Genomic DNA, 25,847 nt, shown 5'->3' on the forward strand with positions numbered 1-25,847 from the left:
TGATTTTTAATTTCACTCATGAAATATTGGAATCATATAGCATATTAGGATTATTTTATTTTACTGCCTTTTTCCGACTAAAATAATGTCTTCAAAGACGAGCGCATATTTAGTAAGTCACAGATGCGACCATCCTCCAAAAGTGGGAGTATTGCCTCTGTTACAAATGGTCATATTGTGTTCAATAATAAAATCAAAAAGTGACTCACTTCGTTCGTTGATCTAAGAACTTCCCCAAAGGGTATGCCGACCATTTGCATCGCCTCCGATCAGAAGCTTTACCTTTTTTATTTTAGCTTCGGTTATGATTTTGAACAGCAAACCCTGTGCATTCTCATCTTCAAATCTGACAACTGTCAGTTCGGGAGTGCTAAGGTTTGGACATAAAAACCTTTTAAATGTTTCTTAGCTAAAATACAAGTTATGGGATTACCTTGGTCTTGATCTGTGGTTTCATAAAAGTGGTCGTATTGGTTGTCTTGGAGGCCTCGCACCTTGAGGCCGTTTATCAATGGTTCTTGGATAACGCCAATGTCAAAGTTTTCCTCCCTAAGGAAAACTCTCAGATTGTCTGAAGCACATTTAGAGTGCTTCAGATTAATCTGGATGACCTTCAGCGCGTTTTTAATTATTTTTAGCTGCAGAGCTGGGGCCCGGCAACTCGCTGGGGACCTCGACTCCGCTAACAACATCGTCAACCTTGACGTTGTCATCAGCTTTATCGGTGTCTGTTCCCCGACTCTGCAGAATTTTAATTTTGGCATTCCTTATTCCAAAACTAAGTTTGTACTCGGCCTTTTCGAGAGCCTCTAGACTTTTCTCGCTAATCCTTAGAAGGTAAGAGGTGCTGGTCTTCTGCGGTTCGTCTGCCTTTACTGCAGCCCAATCGTGCATGAGGACTAGTGGATTTTGCCTCTGAAGACCGCGGATCAGATCCTGTCCGCTTGGCTTTATGCTTATGAGTGGCAACCAAATGCGAGCCTTCGGTTGTCTAGGGATGTCCTTATCTGGGATAAGCTTGAGCTTCAAGCCCTCGCAGTCATTGCTAACCTTAGCAATGCTTTCACTAAGGAAATCCCTAGAAAACCTGTCCGCACAGTTGATTACCCTAAACCCCCTGAGCATCTCGCCAGAGTCAAAACTAGGGTAGGGGCCCTCAGTGTTTTATATAGTGTATGAAAACACCATCTCAGAGAGCTTGCCCTCGATAGAGTTCCACACGTTTAGCAGACCCTTGCTATTTGTGGAGAGCTCATCCACAACTGCTACTTGGAGGTCATCTCTGAAAACCTCACTAAGAGTACGCAGTTGCGCTGCTCCAGAAGATGGTGCTTTCCCAGGCTTTGTCCGGTCGTCAAGCTTGCTCTTTTTCTGAGACGGGCAGATCTCTACCTGAGATCTGTTTCGCTTAACGGCCTTTTCCCGGCTGGCCAGAAGGTTGTTGTATTCATCAACAACCTTCTGGTACTTTATTTTATCTTGGGCGTCCCTCTCATGAATCACTCCGGTCTCTTCATTTTTGGCAATCTTGGCAAGAATGAAAGAGGCCGTTTAGAATCGGTTCCTAAGAAGAGCGTTTTCCGATGGTTTTTTGGTTCCTCGAGTTGCACTGCTAGGGTTTCGGTTTTGTATACGGTTAAGGAAGTATAGGAGTGCTATGAATAGCACGACCTATACTTCTTGTGGTTTTGGGTTGCTCAGAAGTGTTGGAACTACCAGCGCTAAATGAGCTCCCCTTCAAGGTCTCCTAGCTGGAGGCCAAAAGTTCATCCTCCAAGTCTGTGGATGGTTCTTCATATGTCATGTATAGTTCGTCCATTTTGTTTGAGTTTCCACAAGTAGGTCGGAAAAAAAGAGGTCAGCCCCGGCAGAGCCGACATACCGGGGTAAGGTAGAAAATAAGACGGACCCTGCCAAGGCATCCGAATGAGCTCGTTAGCGACTGGTTTGCCCCCCAGCCTTTCATTTTTCGGCACGAATTATGTAAAACGCTTACACCACCACTGAAATTAGGGACCCCGTATCTATGGTCAAATTGCATTGCTAAGGCTTGCTACTATTAAGGAGTAGAAAACTTCAGCAAATCAACCTGACTTCAGCTGATCCCCATCTTGATTCTTGACAACGTGCAAGACAACTGTCTACCGCCCGGCACCTACTTGGAGGTTTTGAAATGAAGATTTTTGCCGGGCAGAAAAATTGGATACTCTATTAAAAATTTTAAACGTGACGAACTCAACATGTCAAAAACACATTGCCTTATATTTGTCAAAATTTAAAATCAAACGAATTTCTTGCATCCTTTCCAAAATTGATTTAGATCTTCATTTAGATCTTACAGTCCTTCATGAAGTTAATAATTTAAAATATTTTACAAAAGTTACGAGTGATATAATTTTTTTTTTTAATAAATAAGTTCAGTTATCCACTCCTAAAGCTGGTGAGGTTAGGTTAAAGTGGCTGTCCGTGATGGAATACGACACACTTAGGCCAGTTTAATGGCCCATTGTGATCAGTGTTGTTCCATGTAGACAAAAATTGTAGACTACACGATTGTCTACGTGTAGACAACTCAACGTAGACAATTCATCATTGTCTACATGTCAATGTAGATAATGTAAACAATGTAGACAATCAATTTTTTGCAATTTTTCAACTTTGTTTTCTTTTCTTAATCATATAAACAAAACAAATTTGTATTATTTGAGTCTTTCACTCTGCATTTTGTATTGATTTAAACAAAAATAAAAATCGTAAATGCTTATGTATTTCATAAATACAATGAGAAGCCTTATTCATTTTCGTCTTTGACGTCTTCATCCAGGCGCGATTTCAAATATGTTTCGTGTTGTGCCTTAAATCTATCTGACAGTTTAAACACAGTCAAAGATGAACTGCTTCTCGAGCAGAACAATCAACACCTGTTTTTTAATGTGCAGACTGGATCAAGAAGCTCCATGTAATTCTTTATATCTTGTTTGAACTCTTTAAAAATCAAAGCAACCTTAGCATTAATATTTTTGTCGCTTAAGACTTCGGCTAAAAGATTTCCAATATGACAGACAGACATTTTTCCCCATTTTCTTCATTGTCGACATGATTGTCTACATTGTCGACATTGTCTACCTTGTCTACATTGTTGACACAATTGTCTACGTAGAAAGGTAGACAATCAAAGTCGACATGTAGAGGAACAACACTGATTGTGATACCACATGAATTTTGAGCCTTTCTTCTAAGCTCAATAAAACCAGTTTAAGTCCTTTACGAAACGTGAGAGGCTGATCTTGGTTATATGGTTTAGATTCAGCCATAAACTTCATTTGCCAAAATTACAAAATATAAGGTTTTGGTTTTTTTTTGTAAAAAATTGGATTTGGATAATATTTACCAGTTTTCAGTTGTACTTCTTTTGTAAAAAAATGTTAACAAAAATTCTTGTTATATGACAAGATAAATTTTGTTTGTTCGCTGAGAAAAGAGAAATTAATCTTGGAATATGAAGTTATTTATTTGATAATGGTTTTCTTATACACTCATGCTTGTTACAGTTAAATTTTTGGAGATAAAGTTTTTAGGAAGAAGTGCTTAATTGCGATTCCATAGCATTTAAGTAATAGGGTCGATAAAGATTTGGACAATTTAAAGGAAGTGAGGAATAAGATATACAAAGTTCAGTATATCTTATTCATTTATAAACATTTATATATATATCAGTTTAAATGTCGTTAAATACTCTCATTTAATGAAATATGTACCTCTTGATAAGGAAGTTCGCATACCTCGTATGGGCCGGTCATACATAGGTTATGTAGAGAAGTCGGGACATGAAAATTAAGTTTATTAGAAAATGTTTTGGACATTTGATGCATTTATTTTGTTATTACAATTCTAAATTTAAATTGATATTGACTTTGGCGGATGTGCAGTGTAATGTACTTGTTTTACAATGTTGTTAGCTAAAATTATTTTCCGACCTGTCAGGCCTTCAAAATTGATTTTTATACGCCAGCAGAAATATTTGATTTTTAATTTCACTCATGAAATATTGGAATCATATAGCATATTAGGATTATTTTATTTTACTGCCTTTTTCCGACTAAAATAATGTCTTCAAAGACGAGCGCATATTTAGTAAGTCACAGATGCGACCATCCTCCAAAAGTGGGAGTATTGCCTCTGTTACAAATGGTCATATTGTGTTCAATAATAAAATCAAAAAGTGACTCACTTCGTTCGTTGATCTAAGAACTTCCCCAAAGGGTATGCCGACCATTTGCATCGCCTCCGATCAGAAGCTTTACCTTTTTTATTTTAGCTTCGGTTATGATTTTGAACAGCAAACCCTGTGCATTCTCATCTTCAAATCTGACAACTGTCAGTTCGGGAGTGCTAAGGTTTGGACATAAAAACCTTTTAAATGTTTCTTAGCTAAAATACAAGTTATGGGATTACCTTGGTCTTGATCTGTGGTTTCATAAAAGTGGTCGTATTGGTTGTCTTGGAGGCCTCGCACCTTGAGGCCGTTTATCAATGGTTCTTGGATAACGCCAATGTCAAAGTTTTCCTCCCTAAGGAAAACTCTCAGATTGTCTGAAGCACATTTAGAGTGCTTCAGATTAATCTGGATGACCTTCAGCGCGTTTTTAATTATTTTTAGCTGCAGAGCTGGGGCCCGGCAACTCGCTGGGGACCTCGACTCCGCTAACAACATCGTCAACCTTGACGTTGTCATCAGCTTTATCGGTGTCTGTTCCCCGACTCTGCAGAATTTTAATTTTGGCATTCCTTATTCCAAAACTAAGTTTGTACTCGGCCTTTTCGAGAGCCTCTAGACTTTTCTCGCTAATCCTTAGAAGGTAAGAGGTGCTGGTCTTCTGCGGTTCGTCTGCCTTTACTGCAGCCCAATCGTGCATGAGGACTAGTGGATTTTGCCTCTGAAGACCGCGGATCAGATCCTGTCCGCTTGGCTTTATGCTTATGAGTGGCAACCAAATGCGAGCCTTCGGTTGTCTAGGGATGTCCTTATCTGGGATAAGCTTGAGCTTCAAGCCCTCGCAGTCATTGCTAACCTTAGCAATGCTTTCACTAAGGAAATCCCTAGAAAACCTGTCCGCACAGTTGATTACCCTAAACCCCCTGAGCATCTCGCCAGAGTCAAAACTAGGGTAGGGGCCCTCAGTGTTTTATATAGTGTATGAAAACACCATCTCAGAGAGCTTGCCCTCGATAGAGTTCCACACGTTTAGCAGACCCTTGCTATTTGTGGAGAGCTCATCCACAACTGCTACTTGGAGGTCATCTCTGAAAACCTCACTAAGAGTACGCAGTTGCGCTGCTCCAGAAGATGGTGCTTTCCCAGGCTTTGTCCGGTCGTCAAGCTTGCTCTTTTTCTGAGACGGGCAGATCTCTACCTGAGATCTGTTTCGCTTAACGGCCTTTTCCCGGCTGGCCAGAAGGTTGTTGTATTCATCAACAACCTTCTGGTACTTTATTTTATCTTGGGCGTCCCTCTCATGAATCACTCCGGTCTCTTCATTTTTGGCAATCTTGGCAAGAATGAAAGAGGCCGTTTAGAATCGGTTCCTAAGAAGAGCGTTTTCCGATGGTTTTTTGGTTCCTCGAGTTGCACTGCTAGGGTTTCGGTTTTGTATACGGTTAAGGAAGTATAGGAGTGCTATGAATAGCACGACCTATACTTCTTGTGGTTTTGGGTTGCTCAGAAGTGTTGAAACTACCAGCGCTAAATGAGCTCCCCTTCAAGGTCTCCTAGCTGGAGGCCAAAAGTTCATCCTCCAAGTCTGTGGATGGTTCTTCATATGTCATGTATAGTTCGTCCATTTTGTTTGAGTTTCCACAAGTAGGTCGGAAAAAAAGAGGTCAGCCCCGGCAGAGCCGACATACCGGGGTAAGGTAGAAAATAAGACGGACCCTGCCAAGGCATCCGAATGAGCTCGTTAGCGACTGGTTTGCCCCCCAGCCTTTCATTTTTCGGCACGAATTATGTAAAACGCTTACACCACCACTGAAATTAGGGACCCCGTATCTATGGTCAAATTGCATTGCTAAGGCTTGCTACTATTAAGGAGTAGAAAACTTCAGCAAATCAACCTGACTTCAGCTGATCCCCATCTTGATTCTTGACAACGTGCAAGACAACTGTCTACCGCCCGGCACCTACTTGGAGGTTTTGAAATGAAGATTTTTGCCGGGCAGAAAAATTGGATACTCTATTAAAAATTTTAAACGTGACGAACTCAACATGTCAAAAACACATTGCCTTATATTTGTCAAAATTTAAAATCAAACGAATTTCTTGCATCCTTTCCAAAATTGATTTAGATCTTCATTTAGATCTTACAGTCCTTCATGAAGTTAATAATTTAAAATATTTTACAAAAGTTACGAGTGATATAATTTTTTTTTTTAATAAATAAGTTCAGTTATCCACTCCTAAAGCTGGTGAGGTTAGGTTAAAGTGGCTGTCCGTGATGGAATACGACACACTTAGGCCAGTTTAATGGCCCATTGTGATCAGTGTTGTTCCATGTAGACAAAAATTGTAGACTACACGATTGTCTACGTGTAGACAACTCAACGTAGACAATTCATCATTGTCTACATGTCAATGTAGATAATGTAAACAATGTAGACAATCAATTTTTTGCAATTTTTCAACTTTGTTTTCTTTTCTTAATCATATAAACAAAACAAATTTGTATTATTTGAGTCTTTCACTCTGCATTTTGTATTGATTTAAACAAAAATAAAAATCGTAAATGCTTATGTATTTCATAAATACAATGAGAAGCCTTATTCATTTTCGTCTTTGACGTCTTCATCCAGGCGCGATTTCAAATATGTTTCGTGTTGTGCCTTAAATCTATCTGACAGTTTAAACACAGTCAAAGATGAACTGCTTCTCGAGCAGAACAATCAACACCTGTTTTTTAATGTGCAGACTGGATCAAGAAGCTCCATGTAATTCTTTATATCTTGTTTGAACTCTTTAAAAATCAAAGCAACCTTAGCATTAATATTTTTGTCGCTTAAGACTTCGGCTAAAAGATTTCCAATATGACAGACAGACATTTTTCCCCATTTTCTTCATTGTCGACATGATTGTCTACATTGTCGACATTGTCTACCTTGTCTACATTGTTGACACAATTGTCTACGTAGAAAGGTAGACAATCAAAGTCGACATGTAGAGGAACAACACTGATTGTGATACCACATGAATTTTGAGCCTTTCTTCTAAGCTCAATAAAACCAGTTTAAGTCCTTTACGAAACGTGAGAGGCTGATCTTGGTTATATGGTTTAGATTCAGCCATAAACTTCATTTGCCAAAATTACAAAATATAAGGTTTTGGTTTTTTTTTGTAAAAAATTGGATTTGGATAATATTTACCAGTTTTCAGTTGTACTTCTTTTGTAAAAAAATGTTAACAAAAATTCTTGTTATATGACAAGATAAATTTTGTTTGTTCGCTGAGAAAAGAGAAATTAATCTTGGAATATGAAGTTATTTATTTGATAATGGTTTTCTTATACACTCATGCTTGTTACAGTTAAATTTTTGGAGATAAAGTTTTTAGGAAGAAGTGCTTAATTGCGATTCCATAGCATTTAAGTAATAGGGTCGATAAAGATTTGGACAATTTAAAGGAAGTGAGGAATAAGATATACAAAGTTCAGTATATCTTATTCATTTATAAACATTTATATATATATCAGTTTAAATGTCGTTAAATACTCTCATTTAATGAAATATGTACCTCTTGATAAGGAAGTTCGCATACCTCGTATGGGCCGGTCATACATAGGTTATGTAGAGAAGTCGGGACATGAAAATTAAGTTTATTAGAAAATGTTTTGGACATTTGATGCATTTATTTTGTTATTACAATTCTAAATTTAAATTGATATTGACTTTGGCGGATGTGCAGTGTAATGTACTTGTTTTACAATGTTGTTAGCTAAAATTATTTTCCGACCTGTCAGGCCTTCAAAATTGATTTTTATACGCCAGCAGAAATATTTGATTTTTAATTTCACTCATGAAATATTGGAATCATATAGCATATTAGGATTATTTTATTTTACTGCCTTTTTCCGACTAAAATAATGTCTTCAAAGACGAGCGCATATTTAGTAAGTCACAGATGCGACCATCCTCCAAAAGTGGGAGTATTGCCTCTGTTACAAATGGTCATATTGTGTTCAATAATAAAATCAAAAAGTGACTCACTTCGTTCGTTGATCTAAGAACTTCCCCAAAGGGTATGCCGACCATTTGCATCGCCTCCGATCAGAAGCTTTACCTTTTTTATTTTAGCTTCGGTTATGATTTTGAACAGCAAACCCTGTGCATTCTCATCTTCAAATCTGACAACTGTCAGTTCGGGAGTGCTAAGGTTTGGACATAAAAACCTTTTAAATGTTTCTTAGCTAAAATACAAGTTATGGGATTACCTTGGTCTTGATCTGTGGTTTCATAAAAGTGGTCGTATTGGTTGTCTTGGAGGCCTCGCACCTTGAGGCCGTTTATCAATGGTTCTTGGATAACGCCAATGTCAAAGTTTTCCTCCCTAAGGAAAACTCTCAGATTGTCTGAAGCACATTTAGAGTGCTTCAGATTAATCTGGATGACCTTCAGCGCGTTTTTAATTATTTTTAGCTGCAGAGCTGGGGCCCGGCAACTCGCTGGGGACCTCGACTCCGCTAACAACATCGTCAACCTTGACGTTGTCATCAGCTTTATCGGTGTCTGTTCCCCGACTCTGCAGAATTTTAATTTTGGCATTCCTTATTCCAAAACTAAGTTTGTACTCGGCCTTTTCGAGAGCCTCTAGACTTTTCTCGCTAATCCTTAGAAGGTAAGAGGTGCTGGTCTTCTGCGGTTCGTCTGCCTTTACTGCAGCCCAATCGTGCATGAGGACTAGTGGATTTTGCCTCTGAAGACCGCGGATCAGATCCTGTCCGCTTGGCTTTATGCTTATGAGTGGCAACCAAATGCGAGCCTTCGGTTGTCTAGGGATGTCCTTATCTGGGATAAGCTTGAGCTTCAAGCCCTCGCAGTCATTGCTAACCTTAGCAATGCTTTCACTAAGGAAATCCCTAGAAAACCTGTCCGCACAGTTGATTACCCTAAACCCCCTGAGCATCTCGCCAGAGTCAAAACTAGGGTAGGGGCCCTCAGTGTTTTATATAGTGTATGAAAACACCATCTCAGAGAGCTTGCCCTCGATAGAGTTCCACACGTTTAGCAGACCCTTGCTATTTGTGGAGAGCTCATCCACAACTGCTACTTGGAGGTCATCTCTGAAAACCTCACTAAGAGTACGCAGTTGCGCTGCTCCAGAAGATGGTGCTTTCCCAGGCTTTGTCCGGTCGTCAAGCTTGCTCTTTTTCTGAGACGGGCAGATCTCTACCTGAGATCTGTTTCGCTTAACGGCCTTTTCCCGGCTGGCCAGAAGGTTGTTGTATTCATCAACAACCTTCTGGTACTTTATTTTATCTTGGGCGTCCCTCTCATGAATCACTCCGGTCTCTTCATTTTTGGCAATCTTGGCAAGAATGAAAGAGGCCGTTTAGAATCGGTTCCTAAGAAGAGCGTTTTCCGATGGTTTTTTGGTTCCTCGAGTTGCACTGCTAGGGTTTCGGTTTTGTATACGGTTAAGGAAGTATAGGAGTGCTATGAATAGCACGACCTATACTTCTTGTGGTTTTGGGTTGCTCAGAAGTGTTGGAACTACCAGCGCTAAATGAGCTCCCCTTCAAGGTCTCCTAGCTGGAGGCCAAAAGTTCATCCTCCAAGTCTGTGGATGGTTCTTCATATGTCATGTATAGTTCGTCCATTTTGTTTGAGTTTCCACAAGTAGGTCGGAAAAAAAGAGGTCAGCCCCGGCAGAGCCGACATACCGGGGTAAGGTAGAAAATAAGACGGACCCTGCCAAGGCATCCGAATGAGCTCGTTAGCGACTGGTTTGCCCCCCAGCCTTTCATTTTTCGGCACGAATTATGTAAAACGCTTACACCACCACTGAAATTAGGGACCCCGTATCTATGGTCAAATTGCATTGCTAAGGCTTGCTACTATTAAGGAGTAGAAAACTTCAGCAAATCAACCTGACTTCAGCTGATCCCCATCTTGATTCTTGACAACGTGCAAGACAACTGTCTACCGCCCGGCACCTACTTGGAGGTTTTGAAATGAAGATTTTTGCCGGGCAGAAAAATTGGATACTCTATTAAAAATTTTAAACGTGACGAACTCAACATGTCAAAAACACATTGCCTTATATTTGTCAAAATTTAAAATCAAACGAATTTCTTGCATCCTTTCCAAAATTGATTTAGATCTTCATTTAGATCTTACAGTCCTTCATGAAGTTAATAATTTAAAATATTTTACAAAAGTTACGAGTGATATAATTTTTTTTTTTAATAAATAAGTTCAGTTATCCACTCCTAAAGCTGGTGAGGTTAGGTTAAAGTGGCTGTCCGTGATGGAATACGACACACTTAGGCCAGTTTAATGGCCCATTGTGATCAGTGTTGTTCCATGTAGACAAAAATTGTAGACTACACGATTGTCTACGTGTAGACAACTCAACGTAGACAATTCATCATTGTCTACATGTCAATGTAGATAATGTAAACAATGTAGACAATCAATTTTTTGCAATTTTTCAACTTTGTTTTCTTTTCTTAATCATATAAACAAAACAAATTTGTATTATTTGAGTCTTTCACTCTGCATTTTGTATTGATTTAAACAAAAATAAAAATCGTAAATGCTTATGTATTTCATAAATACAATGAGAAGCCTTATTCATTTTCGTCTTTGACGTCTTCATCCAGGCGCGATTTCAAATATGTTTCGTGTTGTGCCTTAAATCTATCTGACAGTTTAAACACAGTCAAAGATGAACTGCTTCTCGAGCAGAACAATCAACACCTGTTTTTTAATGTGCAGACTGGATCAAGAAGCTCCATGTAATTCTTTATATCTTGTTTGAACTCTTTAAAAATCAAAGCAACCTTAGCATTAATATTTTTGTCGCTTAAGACTTCGGCTAAAAGATTTCCAATATGACAGACAGACATTTTTCCCCATTTTCTTCATTGTCGACATGATTGTCTACATTGTCGACATTGTCTACCTTGTCTACATTGTTGACACAATTGTCTACGTAGAAAGGTAGACAATCAAAGTCGACATGTAGAGGAACAACACTGATTGTGATACCACATGAATTTTGAGCCTTTCTTCTAAGCTCAATAAAACCAGTTTAAGTCCTTTACGAAACGTGAGAGGCTGATCTTGGTTATATGGTTTAGATTCAGCCATAAACTTCATTTGCCAAAATTACAAAATATAAGGTTTTGGTTTTTTTTTGTAAAAAATTGGATTTGGATAATATTTACCAGTTTTCAGTTGTACTTCTTTTGTAAAAAAATGTTAACAAAAATTCTTGTTATATGACAAGATAAATTTTGTTTGTTCGCTGAGAAAAGAGAAATTAATCTTGGAATATGAAGTTATTTATTTGATAATGGTTTTCTTATACACTCATGCTTGTTACAGTTAAATTTTTGGAGATAAAGTTTTTAGGAAGAAGTGCTTAATTGCGATTCCATAGCATTTAAGTAATAGGGTCGATAAAGATTTGGACAATTTAAAGGAAGTGAGGAATAAGATATACAAAGTTCAGTATATCTTATTCATTTATAAACATTTATATATATATCAGTTTAAATGTCGTTAAATACTCTCATTTAATGAAATATGTACCTCTTGATAAGGAAGTTCGCATACCTCGTATGGGCCGGTCATACATAGTTTTTGTAGAGTAGTCGGGACATGAAAATTAAGTTTATTAGGAAATGTTTTGGACATTTGATGCATTTATTTTGTTATTACAATTCTAAATTTAAATTGATATTGACTTTGGCGGATGTGCAGTGTAATGTACTTGTTTTACAATGTTGTTAGCTAAAATTATTTTCCGACCTGTTAGGCCTTCAAAATTGATTTTTATACGCCAGCAGAAATATTTGATTTTTAATTTCACTTATGAAATACTGGAATCATATAGCATATTGGGATTATTTTATTTTACTGCCTTCAAACCTTTATTGAGACGTGTGAAATAAGATCCGACTAAAATAATGTCTTCAAAGACGAGCGCATATTTAGTAAGTCACAGATGCGACCACAATAAAAGCAGTGAGAAGGGGACACCAATAAATTAAGTTAAATAAAAACCTCCTGGTTATTAGTCGTTATAAATATTTATGTTTATTACACCACATTCATTTTAATGCAGGTTATGACAAGAAAAGGTTAGATTTTATCACATACATATGTAAATAAAAATCAAAAAAAAAAATCAAAGTAACGATGTGGCCAGTCAAAAAATAGCAGAATTTACACAAATTAAGAAAAAAACAACAATTTGATAAAAATTGTAAAAATTTAGTTGTGGAAACCTTATTGCTTCTAACGCCCTCACACTGTTTGCTTGCTAGAATTCACTATAGCATGACGTCTCTTAAATGGAATGTTTTTCCATATAGTCTCAACTGTAATTCAAAGCTGATTATTGCTGGTGGGTTTTGAAACAGCAACCATTTTTTTAACATCAGCCCAAAGGATTTCTTTTGGGTAAAGGTCAGGTGATGGCGAGGCCAGTCCAGAACAGAAATATTATTTAACCAAAACCATTACTTAGCTTTCTTGCTGGTTCGCTTTGGGTCATTGTTTTGTTGAAAGACCCATCTGATTGGACTTCCTCCTCTTCGAAAGGCACCATGGTTCCCTGAAGAATGTCAATGTAAACACCATTATTCGGTATTTATGGTATGAAATGGACACCCCTTACTATAATGATACAGCCACCGTGTTTTATGGCTTTTCAGGTAAACCTAGGCACGTATTCAGCTTTGGCGGGTGTCAAACATATTAACGAGAACCAGTGCTACCATATAAAACAATTTTCCTTTCATCCGTCCATAAAATACTTCGCGGGTCCTGAAAAGGTCTATGAATATGAGTCTTGGCAAATTAAAGTCTTTTGGCAATGTGTTTTTATTTTTTAAGTGGGAATTTTCTTGGGCTTCTGGCGTTGAGATGAATAATCTCAATAATCTTTTGAATTGCAAGTGTAAAAGCAACTTGCAATTAAATCTATTTTTTATCTCAGTATCACGCAAGTGGAGATACAACTTTTTCATTTTCCGCGCGTTTCTGTTTTTTCACAATTTGTTGCCCTTGAATTCATTTTTGGAGAGATTTGAAGAGTGTTTTGGATTTTCAAATAAGTTTTTCCTTCAAATAAAACCTGGCGAATGACTCAGCGTTTCTCCAGAACGCAGTGTTTACTACAACCCATATTTTAAGTTTATCTAAATGTAAATATGCAAATACTATGAGTCATTGAAAGCTAAAATTAAAAGATAAAATGATTATAATTTAAATATCCGCAGGATCAAAAAACGCTACAAGTACTCATTTTAAGAGCATTCGAGTAACATTGTGGAAACAACCGTTAATTTTTTTCCGGAAACGGAAGACAAAATTTTCTAATATCAAAAAAGTAATTAATCGGGAGGTTACTTTGCTATTATTTTAAACGGCACTGTATATACAGTACTATTATTTTACTTGAGTGATTGTGAAAGTTTACATCAATACATCACGAATTAACGCCTTTTGATGATTTGGGTAATATCCATCCAAACCTAGTTAGTTATACTAAAATGTCTGTAATTGTAATTTATAATAACCTGGTAAACCTGTATAAACATTGATATTACTTAACAATATGATAAATTAAAACATATGTACTGTACACAAATGTATGTATGGTTATGGGAACGAATGCAACCCCAAAAAAGATGTAATGAACTTTGTTATTTTGTCTTGTACAAAAGCGTTAAAGAATAGAACTGATTCTTTGATTCAACTAATCTAAATTTAGGCCTCACAAAAATGTATTTATTTCTCTAATCAAGGGGAATAAAAAAAATAAAAACAAAAACATTCAAGTGGAAAATACTGCACTCTCGCTAATACACTTTTTTTAGTGCGATAAGGAGATGCTAATTAATTTCTCTTTGCACAATGTATTTCAACACAATGTTCTGGCACTGTTAGTACGGTGTAGCCTTTTGTCAGGCACTGAAACGATATTAAATTAATTGTTTTCCATCTTAACTGACGGAACAGTTGTTGTTCTCAAGAAAAAATAAGGAAATATGCTCGAATTCAGTGAAAAATGTGAAGTATTGAAAAATGATACTGTAGGAAGGTTCAATTCAGTATTAATTAGCACGCAGAACTTTAATTAATAAAATATTATATTAATAGGTATGTAATAGCTGGTAAGAAAATATCAGCTGGTGAAGTATTATTGACCGAGGGTCCAACATTGATTATCCCAACTTGCAGTGAAACACGTTGCACAAATTGTTACAGGTTAACTAAACGTCAGTGTGGGTAAGTTTTTGTACATTAATGATATTTTTTGAGCCCCCAACTAAAAACAAATTCAATATTTGTTTTTAATAAAAATCTGTGTTATTTTGAATCGAAATCCTGTGATGTTCTATCTAAATATATAATTCTGTGGCCACAAGGAAATATTAAATAAGTTGACTTATGTAGCAATTGAATTAGTTATGTTATCGGATGTGCTATATATCCCGGCGAATCTTTTTTTTGCGCAGGGACTTATGGTCCAGTACAATTTTTTTATTTTTGGAGCTTATGCCTTAATTAAGTACAACATAAGTCTGTAATTAAATTAAGACTTAAAGCCCTATGAAGTAAACATTTAAATGAACTTCTCAAAAACAATGCCAGTAGTCCTACTGTGCCAGAAAAACAGCAGAAGAAGAATATTCAAATTTGTATATTCTTAAAAAAGAACATAAACAGACGTTATGCTCCTTTTTTTCAAAAACTACTATACATTCCTTTGAGAACATACATTACCAGAAATTAAGACATTTCAGAACCTGGGGTTCCCCAGGAAAACTTTTTTGTATGCTTTTCTCTTTTCATGAGAAATAAGCTTTCTCTGAACTCTTCAAAATGCCAGACGATAACTTCTACTAATAAACGATTTGTAGGTGTATTTGATTATTGTATTTCGCAGCACAAACTCTGTCGCATTTTCACTTTTAAGGACTAAGGTTCGCATTTCTGTTCCAACTTAAAAATTACAATTTAAACTAATTGTACTGTTCTTTGCTTTTTTAATAAAACGCTAGACAATGCAATTCAATGAGTAACTCTTCCTTTCTACAATTACCATATTTGCTCTTATTTTGAATTTGCTTCACATATATGGGACCTTCTTTACGAAATTAATAAAAATCGCCCTGTAGCAATTGCAATTCAACATAAGTTTATTCGCTTCGCTCTTATGAACTTTTGACTTAGGTTCAACATTTTGATCTGCCAACAACGTATTCACATTTTTAATGCAATCTCTACACCGTGGCATGTAAATAATGATTTAATATTTCTTAGTGAAAGCTCATCATATGCTATATTTAATTTGTTTCTTCACAAATTTAAACGAAATTTAATTAATCAAAAAACATTGATTTATTATATATATCTAAAATAGTTAGTGTTTTTTTTAAACTGATGTTTACATACTAATTTTTTCTTAAAGATATTTTAAGTATGTGGTTATTTCGTGGTTGTATTTATACATTTTATATTTAAATTTCGCAAAAAAATATTAGTTATTTTTAAAGATATTCAATCAACAAAATATAAATTTGTTGTTTTAATTTAAAATTATTATGAGCTTGATAGGAAATTTATTTAAACCGCTTCATTATTTAGTGAGAAATTTGTAAAGCAAAATATTGTTTCTATGGGGATAAAGTCAAACTAATTTGTAAACTTATTTTTGTTTGACATTGTGAGCCTAGACATGAAACAAGAATATTCGAAAATGTAACAATGCAATCAAATTCCAAAAATTGTTTTTATTTCGATATGAAACAAACATTTTGCAGTGGTAACTAAAACGGTGTATCCTATGTTGGATTTTAAATAAATACATTATTTTTACCAACGGCCAGTAGTCAAATAAAATATCATTGAATTGAATTTAAATTGAATAATTTAAACTATTTTAATATTGATTTATATTCACATCATTAATAACCATTGCATTATTCCTCATATAGTTACATTTGTGTTTAAAGATGTAAAAAAAAGGTGCTGGCATGCGACCCATACTGATAACTTCCCATCAGTGTTCGTCTGTTGTTTTTTTCTTAAACATTAACAAAATATTAATAAAAATATTGTGTGTGAGATGAACTAATTTAAAATCAATATCTTTCTTTTTTCTTATAATACTTTAGCCAAGTTTTCGTTGTATTTTTCGTGGATTTTTATTTCATTTTAAAACTGCTTGTCGGAATTTTCTGAAAATTGTATTATATATGATCTGTATGTATTTGTAAATGGAATCACAAACGTTTGAACGTATAAACGTTAATAAATAGTATCAATCAATTTCCAGTCAATTTAATTCTAGTGGAAATAATGTTTTTTTTTTTTTGAATTAGATCTGAAGAATGCGTATTATTTCTTGGTTTTTCTTTTTCATCGCTTTTATATAGACAAGAGCATGTCGTGATAGTGTACTCACTTCATGTTCGTCGAACTTTAATTACTACAGCTATTAACGTGAATTCGATACACAATTTATTAAAATAAAATTAAATATTGAACAAATATGTTATATGTATTTCAGAGCTACTTTGAATGTTTCATCTAAAAAGGATGTGTTCATTTGTTCTCCTATGTCCTATCGTCCTTGGGCTATTTCCACTTAACACCATTGCTATTATTTTTTTTATACTTCAGAATTTCAGAAAGTAGTTAGCTTATAGCAAGCTTCAAACCACGATCAGAGGCTTATCATAAGTGCATGTGTTAGTTGTTAGTAAGATAATAATACAATTAAAGCCTAACACACGCACAAAATACAAAACATAATTAACATTAACATGAATTAATATAGAACAACAAAAGATAAAATAAAGACGTTTACGACAGTGGAGCACTGGTTCTAAACAATGATTTTAATCCCACCTTATTTAAATTCAAATATATCGAAGAACAGTTTAAATTATATAAAATGCTCAATCGCCTTAAAACTTGATTTTTCCCATAGTTAGTTCTATGGAAGTCAATATGTATAAAATCAAAAGAACGTAGGCGATGAGTTCCGCCTCGGTAATTCAAATTTACAAAAGATAGCAAATAAGGTGCATTAATTTCACCGTTAATGAGTTGATGAAGAAATATTAAATCATTATTAACACGCCTTTGATGAAGAGATTGCAATTGAAGAAACTCAACACGATGTTCATAGGGAGGCAGATCATAAGGACCTTCCCAAGGAAGACCCTTTAGGGCAAAGCGAATCAAATTATGTTGAATTGATTCAATATGTTTTCTATGAATTTCGTAATAGGGAGTCCATACCTGCGAAGCATATTCAAGATGAGGACGAACATGGAAATTATACAAAGAAAGAGTAACATAGGGATTATTGAACTCCTTTGCCCAGGGTTTTATAAAACAAAGCATAGAACTTGCCTTATTGACAATAAAATTAATGTGATGTGTAAACTCTAAGTTGGAACAGAAATAAACACCTAAATATTTAAATGTGGAGACGTCACAAAGTTTTTGCTGTGATATACAGCAATCAAATACACTAACGACTCGTTGTTTAGTAAAAGTTATCGTCTCTCATTTTAAAGAGTTGAGGGCAGACTATTTTTTCCACACCAAAATGTGAAACTTTCAATGTCGGCTTTGTAAAAGGATACGATCATGGGTGGACTTTTATAATCTTAAAAATGTTCATGTCATCAGCAAAAATGAGAATTTCACTTGAACGTGGTTATGACGATATTGCGTTAATAGACAGGATGAACAAAAAAGGGCCAAGTTGGCTTCCCTGGGGACTATATTTATATATTTTTTCGTTAATTAATCTATAGGTTTTTTTATTTCTTTATTTATTTATGCACTTGTTTACCTATTTATGTATCTCACGAACCAATAGCGCTAGATACTAAACAAATTGATTTTTGAAAAAATCCAACTAATATTTTTTTTTTATAAACCAAAAAAAAAACTGAAAAAAAATATTTGTCACCTCAAAAATTTTACGAACAAAAACTGATTTTATCTCCATAATAATTTTGTAGGAATTTAAAGTTTTTTTTACAAAAAATTAAAACCTAAAAAAAATTAATAAATGTTGGCAAAAATTGAAAGACTCAAATATCTTTTCAAAAATTTGAGATATTGGCTTCAAAAAAATTTCATCTTATAAAAATATTGTTTTTAACATTCATTAATACTAAAACTTGGTAAAAATTTACTTTCAACTCAAATAGCTTTTGAAAATTTGAAAATATTGGCTTCAGATTATTTTATCTCACTGAAAATATTGTTTTCAACATTCAGTTTTATAAAAATCCAACAGTCAGTTTTTTCATAAAAAATTAAAATCTACAAAAAAATTTTAAAAATTGATGTTTGATTTTCGACATCTTGTGAATAATGGAAGATATTGAATTAAAATTAATTTCATTCATCCAATTTATATTTGTTTGTATTAAATACAAACTTTTAAGAAATGCTAGAAAAGATATGGAAATAAATGTCAATATTTTTATTTGATGGCACACAGAATTAACATCTCCTATCAGATGCATCGGGACAATGTACAGTCTTTTAAACTTTATATTGAAATTAAGTAGTTTAGTTTTAATAAATACAAATTAAATCATTTTTAAAATGTTTATTTTTTTTTTTCAGAATTTGCAATATTTTACTTCTTTGTGAAAGTTGTCCTTCCCACGACGAATTCGAATGTAGTTTCTTTGTGAAACGTAAAAATATCAATTCGAAGTTCCTCTTAGATAACGTGAACTTATATGGAATTATAAAATGTCTGCTACTAAACGAAAACCCCCATACAAGAAACGTTTACGAACAATTGTGCAGCTTGGAGTCTCATCAAGAAACTAGAAGGGGAACCGAAATTTGGTCTGACCACACTAAAACTATTGTTGAACCCATTATTTCCTCGGGAATTATTCCTTGTTTCAAGGAAACAAGAAATATAAATGAAGAACTTATTCAACATATTTGTGGAGTAATTGATGTGAATAGTTTTGAGATTCGAGCTCCAGATGAAGGATCAATGCGAGCAATTTACTTGAAAGCATCACTGCTGGCTCACCATTGTGTAGCGAATACCGTGATAGCAATAGATGGAAATAATCAAATGAGGATATATGCAAACTGTAATGTTGAGAAAGGAGATATGCTAACTTATTGTTATACAAATCCCTTATTGGTACTTAATAACTTATTATGAAATTCTTAACAATATATTTTAAAAAGAATACATTTCAGGGAACAGAAGAACGACGTAATGCTTTATTGATTGGAAAATACTTTTACTGTAATTGTACTAGGTGTGACGATCCAACCGAACTAGGATCCCACATGAGTAGCCTTCTTTGCAATGCATGTCCTAGTGGCGATGGCGTAATAGTTCAGAGGGCAAATTGGATGTGTGAAAAATGTTCTTTCATGATTGATGAAGAATATGTCAAAAGTATTCTTAGAAATGCAAAAGAGGAGATATACCTTGCAAAAGACGATATCCGAAAATACGAGGGTCTTATATCAAAGTTCTCTAAGGTCTTCCACTGCAACCATTATCTCATTATTGATCTAAAACAGAATGTGGCAGCCATATTGCGTTCGTTTCTTATGAATCCTATCTGCAAACCTGGAAAAATGGTACTACAACGAAAAACAACACTTTGTGGAGATATTTTGGCAGTTCTTCAAATAGTTCAACCTGGAATATCAAGACTAAAAGCAATCGCCTTATATGAAATGTTTTCATCCTATACAGAATTTAATCGACTTAGGTTTCACGAGAGTGAAATAAATGAATGTGAATTGTTGGTAGGGGAAATATGTACATATAATGCATGTATTCACTTAACACCAATTCATGCAATTACCTATTTTCATTTTTTTTTTTTTTTTGAGTTTTAAAACTTTAGTTTTAAATAAAGTGTTTATTAACTTAAAACCCATGCATGCAAGATGTACCAAACCCGCCGTGCCGTAAAAATTCGAACATAGTGCAATAAGTAAACTTGGTGCGTTAACCCATTTTGGAGTTGATTATTATCTATGATCGCGGGAGTTATTTTTCTCGTTAATACCTACAAAATTGATTTTTTGTAAACACAGACAAAAATGTCAGCCTACCAAACTTTCTGCCTTGGAAAAGTTATTAAAAAATTTTAATTAAATCAAAAGGGGTGTGGGGTTCAATCCCTGCCTGCGCCACCTAACTTTTTTCACGGGTACTGCCTCTTGACAAATCCTCCAAGAGTAATTCTTGTCATGAAAAGTGTCTTCTCAAATTATTAGCCGTTCGGATTCGGCAATAAACTGTAGGTCCCTTTCCATCTCTGTCAACATTACTTGCACACAGGAAAGGTTGAGATTTGTTAGTCAATATTCCCTGGTTCTTTGTGGACTGTTACGCCACCAAATTTATTTATTTATAGATTGCGATTGTTGCGCGGGTAGGTAACGCGCAATTATAAATAAGGTATCAAAATCACCTTAATTTCATTGAATTTTTACATAAGGAAGAATGAAAGAAATCTTTCATTTGACACCAGTTTTGTTTGTGACAACTTTCTGGTTTGTAAAAATTGATAATTATACTCTTTTCTGTAACGTTTTGCATAATTTGGTTAATAGTATTTAAAAAGCAAACTGGACTCGCATTTTTTTGTAAGACTTAAACTATTATAGAAAAAATGCAGTTTTGTAAAAATGATTTCCACAAATATATCGCTATCGCCCGTAGTATAATGTTCGAAATCAAAAATTTGTTTTCGGCAATGTCAAAAACAGTTTAATATTTTTTAATGATCAAGGCGGTGGCTATTTGTTTGTTGCCGACAAAATTTAAGATGAAGCTCGGGCAAATGTGGTCTTACTGTCTACGAAGTTTACAGCTATACATTTTTTCTGCGCGGCCTGCTATTAAAATTAGCAGTTTGGCACCCAAATTAATGTTTTTCTTTAAAAGAGTGTTTCACAAAATCTGAATTTTAGTCATTATTATTGGCATACATACATACATACAAAAACTTAAAACACATAGTAAAACAAGCCCTTAGAATGATAGAGAAATATTGTAATTATTTAATTGATGCCTTGTGAAGCACTCTAAACACGGAAATACATTTGGTAGACGCATGGCGGGTAATCAATTACATCTTGCATTTCATATTTATTCAAATGAAAATATTGACACATGTCGACGTTTCAAGGTCTTTGGAATCTAAATCAAAGATTTTTAGAGAGATGTCTGTGGGTGCTTTTGTACGCCGTATTTCAAGAACCAGTAAAGACATAGACTCGCCATTAATTTCTTTACAGATAATAAGATCGAAAATGCAGAAAGGACTTTCAAACAAAATTAAATGTGTGACTTCAAATATCTAGCAAACCAAACCAATTCTAGCGACTTTAATTTAATTTTATATTACACTGAGTTACAAAAAAAGGCGCAGTCATACTTTTTTATGTGTTATTATTGTTTTGATAATATGTCTCTATTTTTGTGCATGGATTTATTTTTTTTTAAATTACGGTATATTTGTGTGTCCGTTTGCATAATATCTTTCCATTTTCCATGTAATACGTGTCGTTGTCTTTGGTAGACGACAAACGATCGGAAAAGCCATGAAAAGATATAGGAGCACCAACTTATACACCCGGCGCGAAGGCTAAGGTCGCCCTTGGGCAACATCTACAAAGGATGATCGATATTTGGTGCTTCAAAGCATTCGAGATCATCACCAAACAGCAGTTGAGCTGTCTCACAGACTTCGATCCGTATGGTTGACAGCTGTGAATGCTCAAACGGTTAGGCGGCCTTTAGTTGATAGTGGCCTGAGGGCAAGAAGACCTGCTTGCGTACCAGGACTAACGGTACAGCACAAGCGACGTGCTTCGGTTGGAATTTGGTCACCTTCCCAAAGATTGGACCGAGGCCGACTGGGTTAAAGTTCTCTTTATTGATGAATTAAGGTTTTGTCTACATTCACCAGATGGACGTAGCAGAGTTTGGAGAAGATTAGGTGAGAGATTGTCTTCGTCAACGGTTGCCCAGCGCGAAAATTTCTGGAGAGGTTCCGTCATAGTGTTGGGCAGGAATTTCCATGCACGAAAAAACTGAGCTGTGTATCTTGGAGGGATCTGTGAACTCTTATTAGTGTATCAGTAACATTCTAGAGGATTATGCTGTTCTTTTCACGTTGGCAGGTCCGTTAAGGACTATTTGGAAGAAGTGGAAACATTTTTTTCCGAACATATTTGAAATTATTGCAAAAATTCAAGTTGCGCCACTTTTTTTTGTAACTTAGTGTATAATGTAACCTGATACCAAATAGGTACAATTTTGAACCAAATTCAGTTAAAAGTTTCATATCCATCTAAAAAAAATTAGTTGCTTCGAATATTTTGCTAACACAAAACGATATTAACTGCAGCTTTATCATATGCAACGAAGAATAACGTTTTAATCATCTTTATTTTCTTATCTAACGCAAAATATTTTTCTAGGTATTTTTTTAAAAGTTTTAGAAAAATCGACGGACGGGCACGGAAGGGGAGTTATCAGTGTGGGTCGTATCCCAGCCTGATTTTTTTTAATTTGATATGAGCATTTTAATTAATAACTGATTTTGGTATTTAGTCATTAAGTTTGAACGAAGCCCTTAAATATATGGTCATAGATATTAATGGATGGGAATCCAACTTCTTGGTTGTAGATCTATTTTTTTTTTCAATTTCAATTTTCCATTTTGATAGGCATACAATTTAAAAAACATTTAAATCATCAACACCAATCAAATTTAAGCATAGTGTATAATTAATCTGTTTTTAAAAAAATCTATTTTTTCTTAAGGGAATTCTTGGAGAAGCTGAAATCATGCTTAGAGAAGCAATTCGGATGCTATTGTATGAACCAGTCAATACACCGGAAGGACAACTAACAAGAAATATGCTTAAAGAGCTTCGAGACTTGCAAAACGACATAAGGATGTTGTCTAAATAAAAGAATTAAATTCTTTAAATCTATTTGTGTGTATCTTTTTAAAATGCATACATATATAAATGAAAAGTACTTTTTGTATTCATATATATATTCTAATAACAAAACAGAATAAATTAACATTCGACTATTTTCGCCGCTGGGTGTTCATTTCTACCTGTTTTTTTAGTAGTAAAAACATACATTCCTGGAAAATAGTGATCGTGATGAATTGGAACATTATGTTAAAATTAACAAAAATTGTGAGTTAATTCTCAAAATAAATGTTTCTAATAGGAACACATACATATTTCCGTTTCTGAGTGAGCGTGATGGTTAAATCGTAGAACTTACATTTCAGAAGCCTGGTTTCAATCCTTCAAGAAATAGAAGTTGTACTGACTTTGAAATAATTAAATATAAATAAATAAATTAAGTGCAGCAACAGTCCGTAGAGAACAAGGGCCTTGTGAACTACAATTCTCATGCATTTCTGTGTGCGAGTCAGTTTGTATGCCGAATCTAAACGGCTGATTTGGGAAAGCACTTCATGACAAGAATTACTCTAGGAGGATTTGTCAACTCTCCGCAAGAGGCACAGTACCTATGCAAAAGACGTTGAGAAGGGACAGGCAGGGATTGAACCAAAGACCTTTACATGTACACTTCTACACTCTTACCGTCACGCCACGGACAGCATAACTTCTGGAGGGGATTCAAAACATTGTTTTGTATTCTAGTATGCAAAAACTATTAAAATAAAGTATAGGACTGACTCATACATACAGACGGACGGACGGACGGAACTGGAGAATTAGTTTTTTCGACTTCTCTACTATCGTAATATGTTTGATTCAAATCCCGGATAAACATTTTTGTGCACGATATGCATTTTGATTTAAACTCCTATTTTCATAATAAGTCTGAATAATTTTAACGCTTTGCTTTATTGTGTATCTTTCCATAGTTTCAATTGAATTAGTCTAAAATGTCCAATAAAAATTCAGAACAAAAAAACTTAACGTTCACATTCAATATCGGCCCTTAAAATAATACTACACTTTATGAGGTAACTACCAAAATGCGATTTATGTATTATTTGTTTTGTATTAATCTTAATTTCTTTAAAAATCTTGACAAGCACTGGTGTTCTCAGTTGGCTCACCCTAACCTTAAATAGATATTATACCGTTTTTTGTTTGTGGAGACAAATTAAACATGCGAAATCTTCTTAAAATAAACTGCGGTAACTCTTATCGTTATGAGGGAGCAATGAGGCACCACAATTTAAAACTTAAGAAAAAACAAATCAAACAAAAATGTGCACTTTTAACATGTATTTACCACACACAAATCTCAAACTGGACAAAACAACCTTTAACTCGTTTCTGCATGAACTTTTTAAAAAAAACTAAAAAACTTTCATAGTAATACAAGGAGTTAAAAAAATAATAAACCAAATCGAGTAACATATCCGTTATAACCTTGAATAATCTTCAGTTTGTTTTGTTTTCAAATGCACACAAAGCAAATTATGTTTCTAAATATTTTAAAATAATTTATGAAACTATATAAATACTTATTTGTTTTAATTTTGTAGAAAAAGTACTTAATCGATTGAATCAAACTTGGAATTATTTAAAAAGTATTAATAAACAACAGTCCGTAGAGAACCACTGCCTAGTGACTTTTAACACTCAACCATTCCTGTGTGCGAGTAATTGCATTGATGAAGGGGACCTACAGTTTATATGCCGAATCGGAACTTCTAATTTGAGAAAACGCTTTTTCATGACAAGAATTACTCTTGGAGAATTTGTCAATTCCTCGCAAGAGGCAATACCCGTGAATAAAAACTTTAGGTGGCACGGGCAGGGCTCGAACAGTCTAACGCACTAACCATCATGCCACGGGTACGGGAAAATATATTGCATGTATTTTTAAAGTTTCTTCTTTGTATTATATATTGTATTATAAAGTATAACATTTATAAGTCTCCCGACTGCAATCGATTTCTCCATTAATGTCTTCGCTAGACGTTCCACAAAAAATATGTTTATGCCGCACTATTCGACTTCCACCATGAGAGTACTATGGTTTTCATATACAAAGGTATAGGTATTAGAGCGCACTGTAAACGGTGACAAAATATTAAAATAACAAATCACCAAACAATTTTTTTTATTTTTATTAAAATTAATTCTTTAAAATCATGTATATACTATACATATCTATCGCTAATTATGACAATACTACAAGGATACAAAATAATATCAATCCCTTAATGCAACAAAGTATACAATATTTTGTGTGATCCCATCTTTCGCCAATTCAAAAGAACTGGATGGTTTGCCCACTCGAGAGTACGCCACGTATTATTGTCCGTTTAAACATAAAGTGCTCAAATTTAAGCCGCCGACAGACATCGTTTGGCCTTGAGACTTATTGATAGTCATTTCAAATGCCAATCAAATCGGAAATTGAAGGCGTTTGAATTGAGTTAGCACAACTGTGGGTAAAATTGGGATTGGGATAATATATTTTTACCTCGGAATTTCCAATTAAGAATTAAGGCTTCGATAACAATTTTCATTAATTTTTAACTTCCCATAGGAAGTTATTGTAATGGTCCGAT

The 25,847-nt window shown here is 34.7% G+C and overlaps 1 protein-coding gene across 1 annotated transcript; it reads left to right on the forward strand.

Moving 5' to 3' along the window:
* Positions 1–14,184: 14,184 nt before the first annotated feature.
* LOC129950620 (SET domain-containing protein SmydA-8) lies at positions 14,185–23,236 on the forward strand. Its single transcript, XM_056062549.1, has 5 exons — positions 14,185–14,320; positions 14,380–14,508; positions 18,883–19,426; positions 19,486–20,049; positions 23,087–23,236. Exons 1-5 carry the CDS (start codon positions 14,268–14,270, stop codon positions 23,234–23,236), a joined length of 1,440 nt encoding a protein of 479 aa, XP_055918524.1. The 5' UTR covers positions 14,185–14,267.
* The last annotated feature ends 2,611 nt before the right edge of the window (positions 23,237–25,847 follow it).

The sequence above is a fragment of the Eupeodes corollae genome, chromosome 3 (assembly GCF_945859685.1).
Source record: "Eupeodes corollae chromosome 3, idEupCoro1.1, whole genome shotgun sequence".
Taxonomy (NCBI): Eukaryota; Metazoa; Arthropoda; class Insecta; order Diptera; family Syrphidae; genus Eupeodes; species Eupeodes corollae.

Bases quoted from the DNA above. Each gene is read 5' to 3' on its own strand.
- LOC129950620 (XM_056062549.1), top strand. From the start codon at position 14,268: ATGCTCGAATTCAGTGAAAAATGTGAAGTATTGAAAAATGATACTGTA. The intron at 14,321-14,379 runs GTTCAATTCAGT...TTATATTAATAG, and splicing joins AAAAATGATACTGTAGGAAG to GTATGTAATAGCTGGTAAGA. The intron at 19,427-19,485 runs GTACTTAATAAC...AATACATTTCAG, and splicing joins GTTATACAAATCCCTTATTG to GGAACAGAAGAACGACGTAA.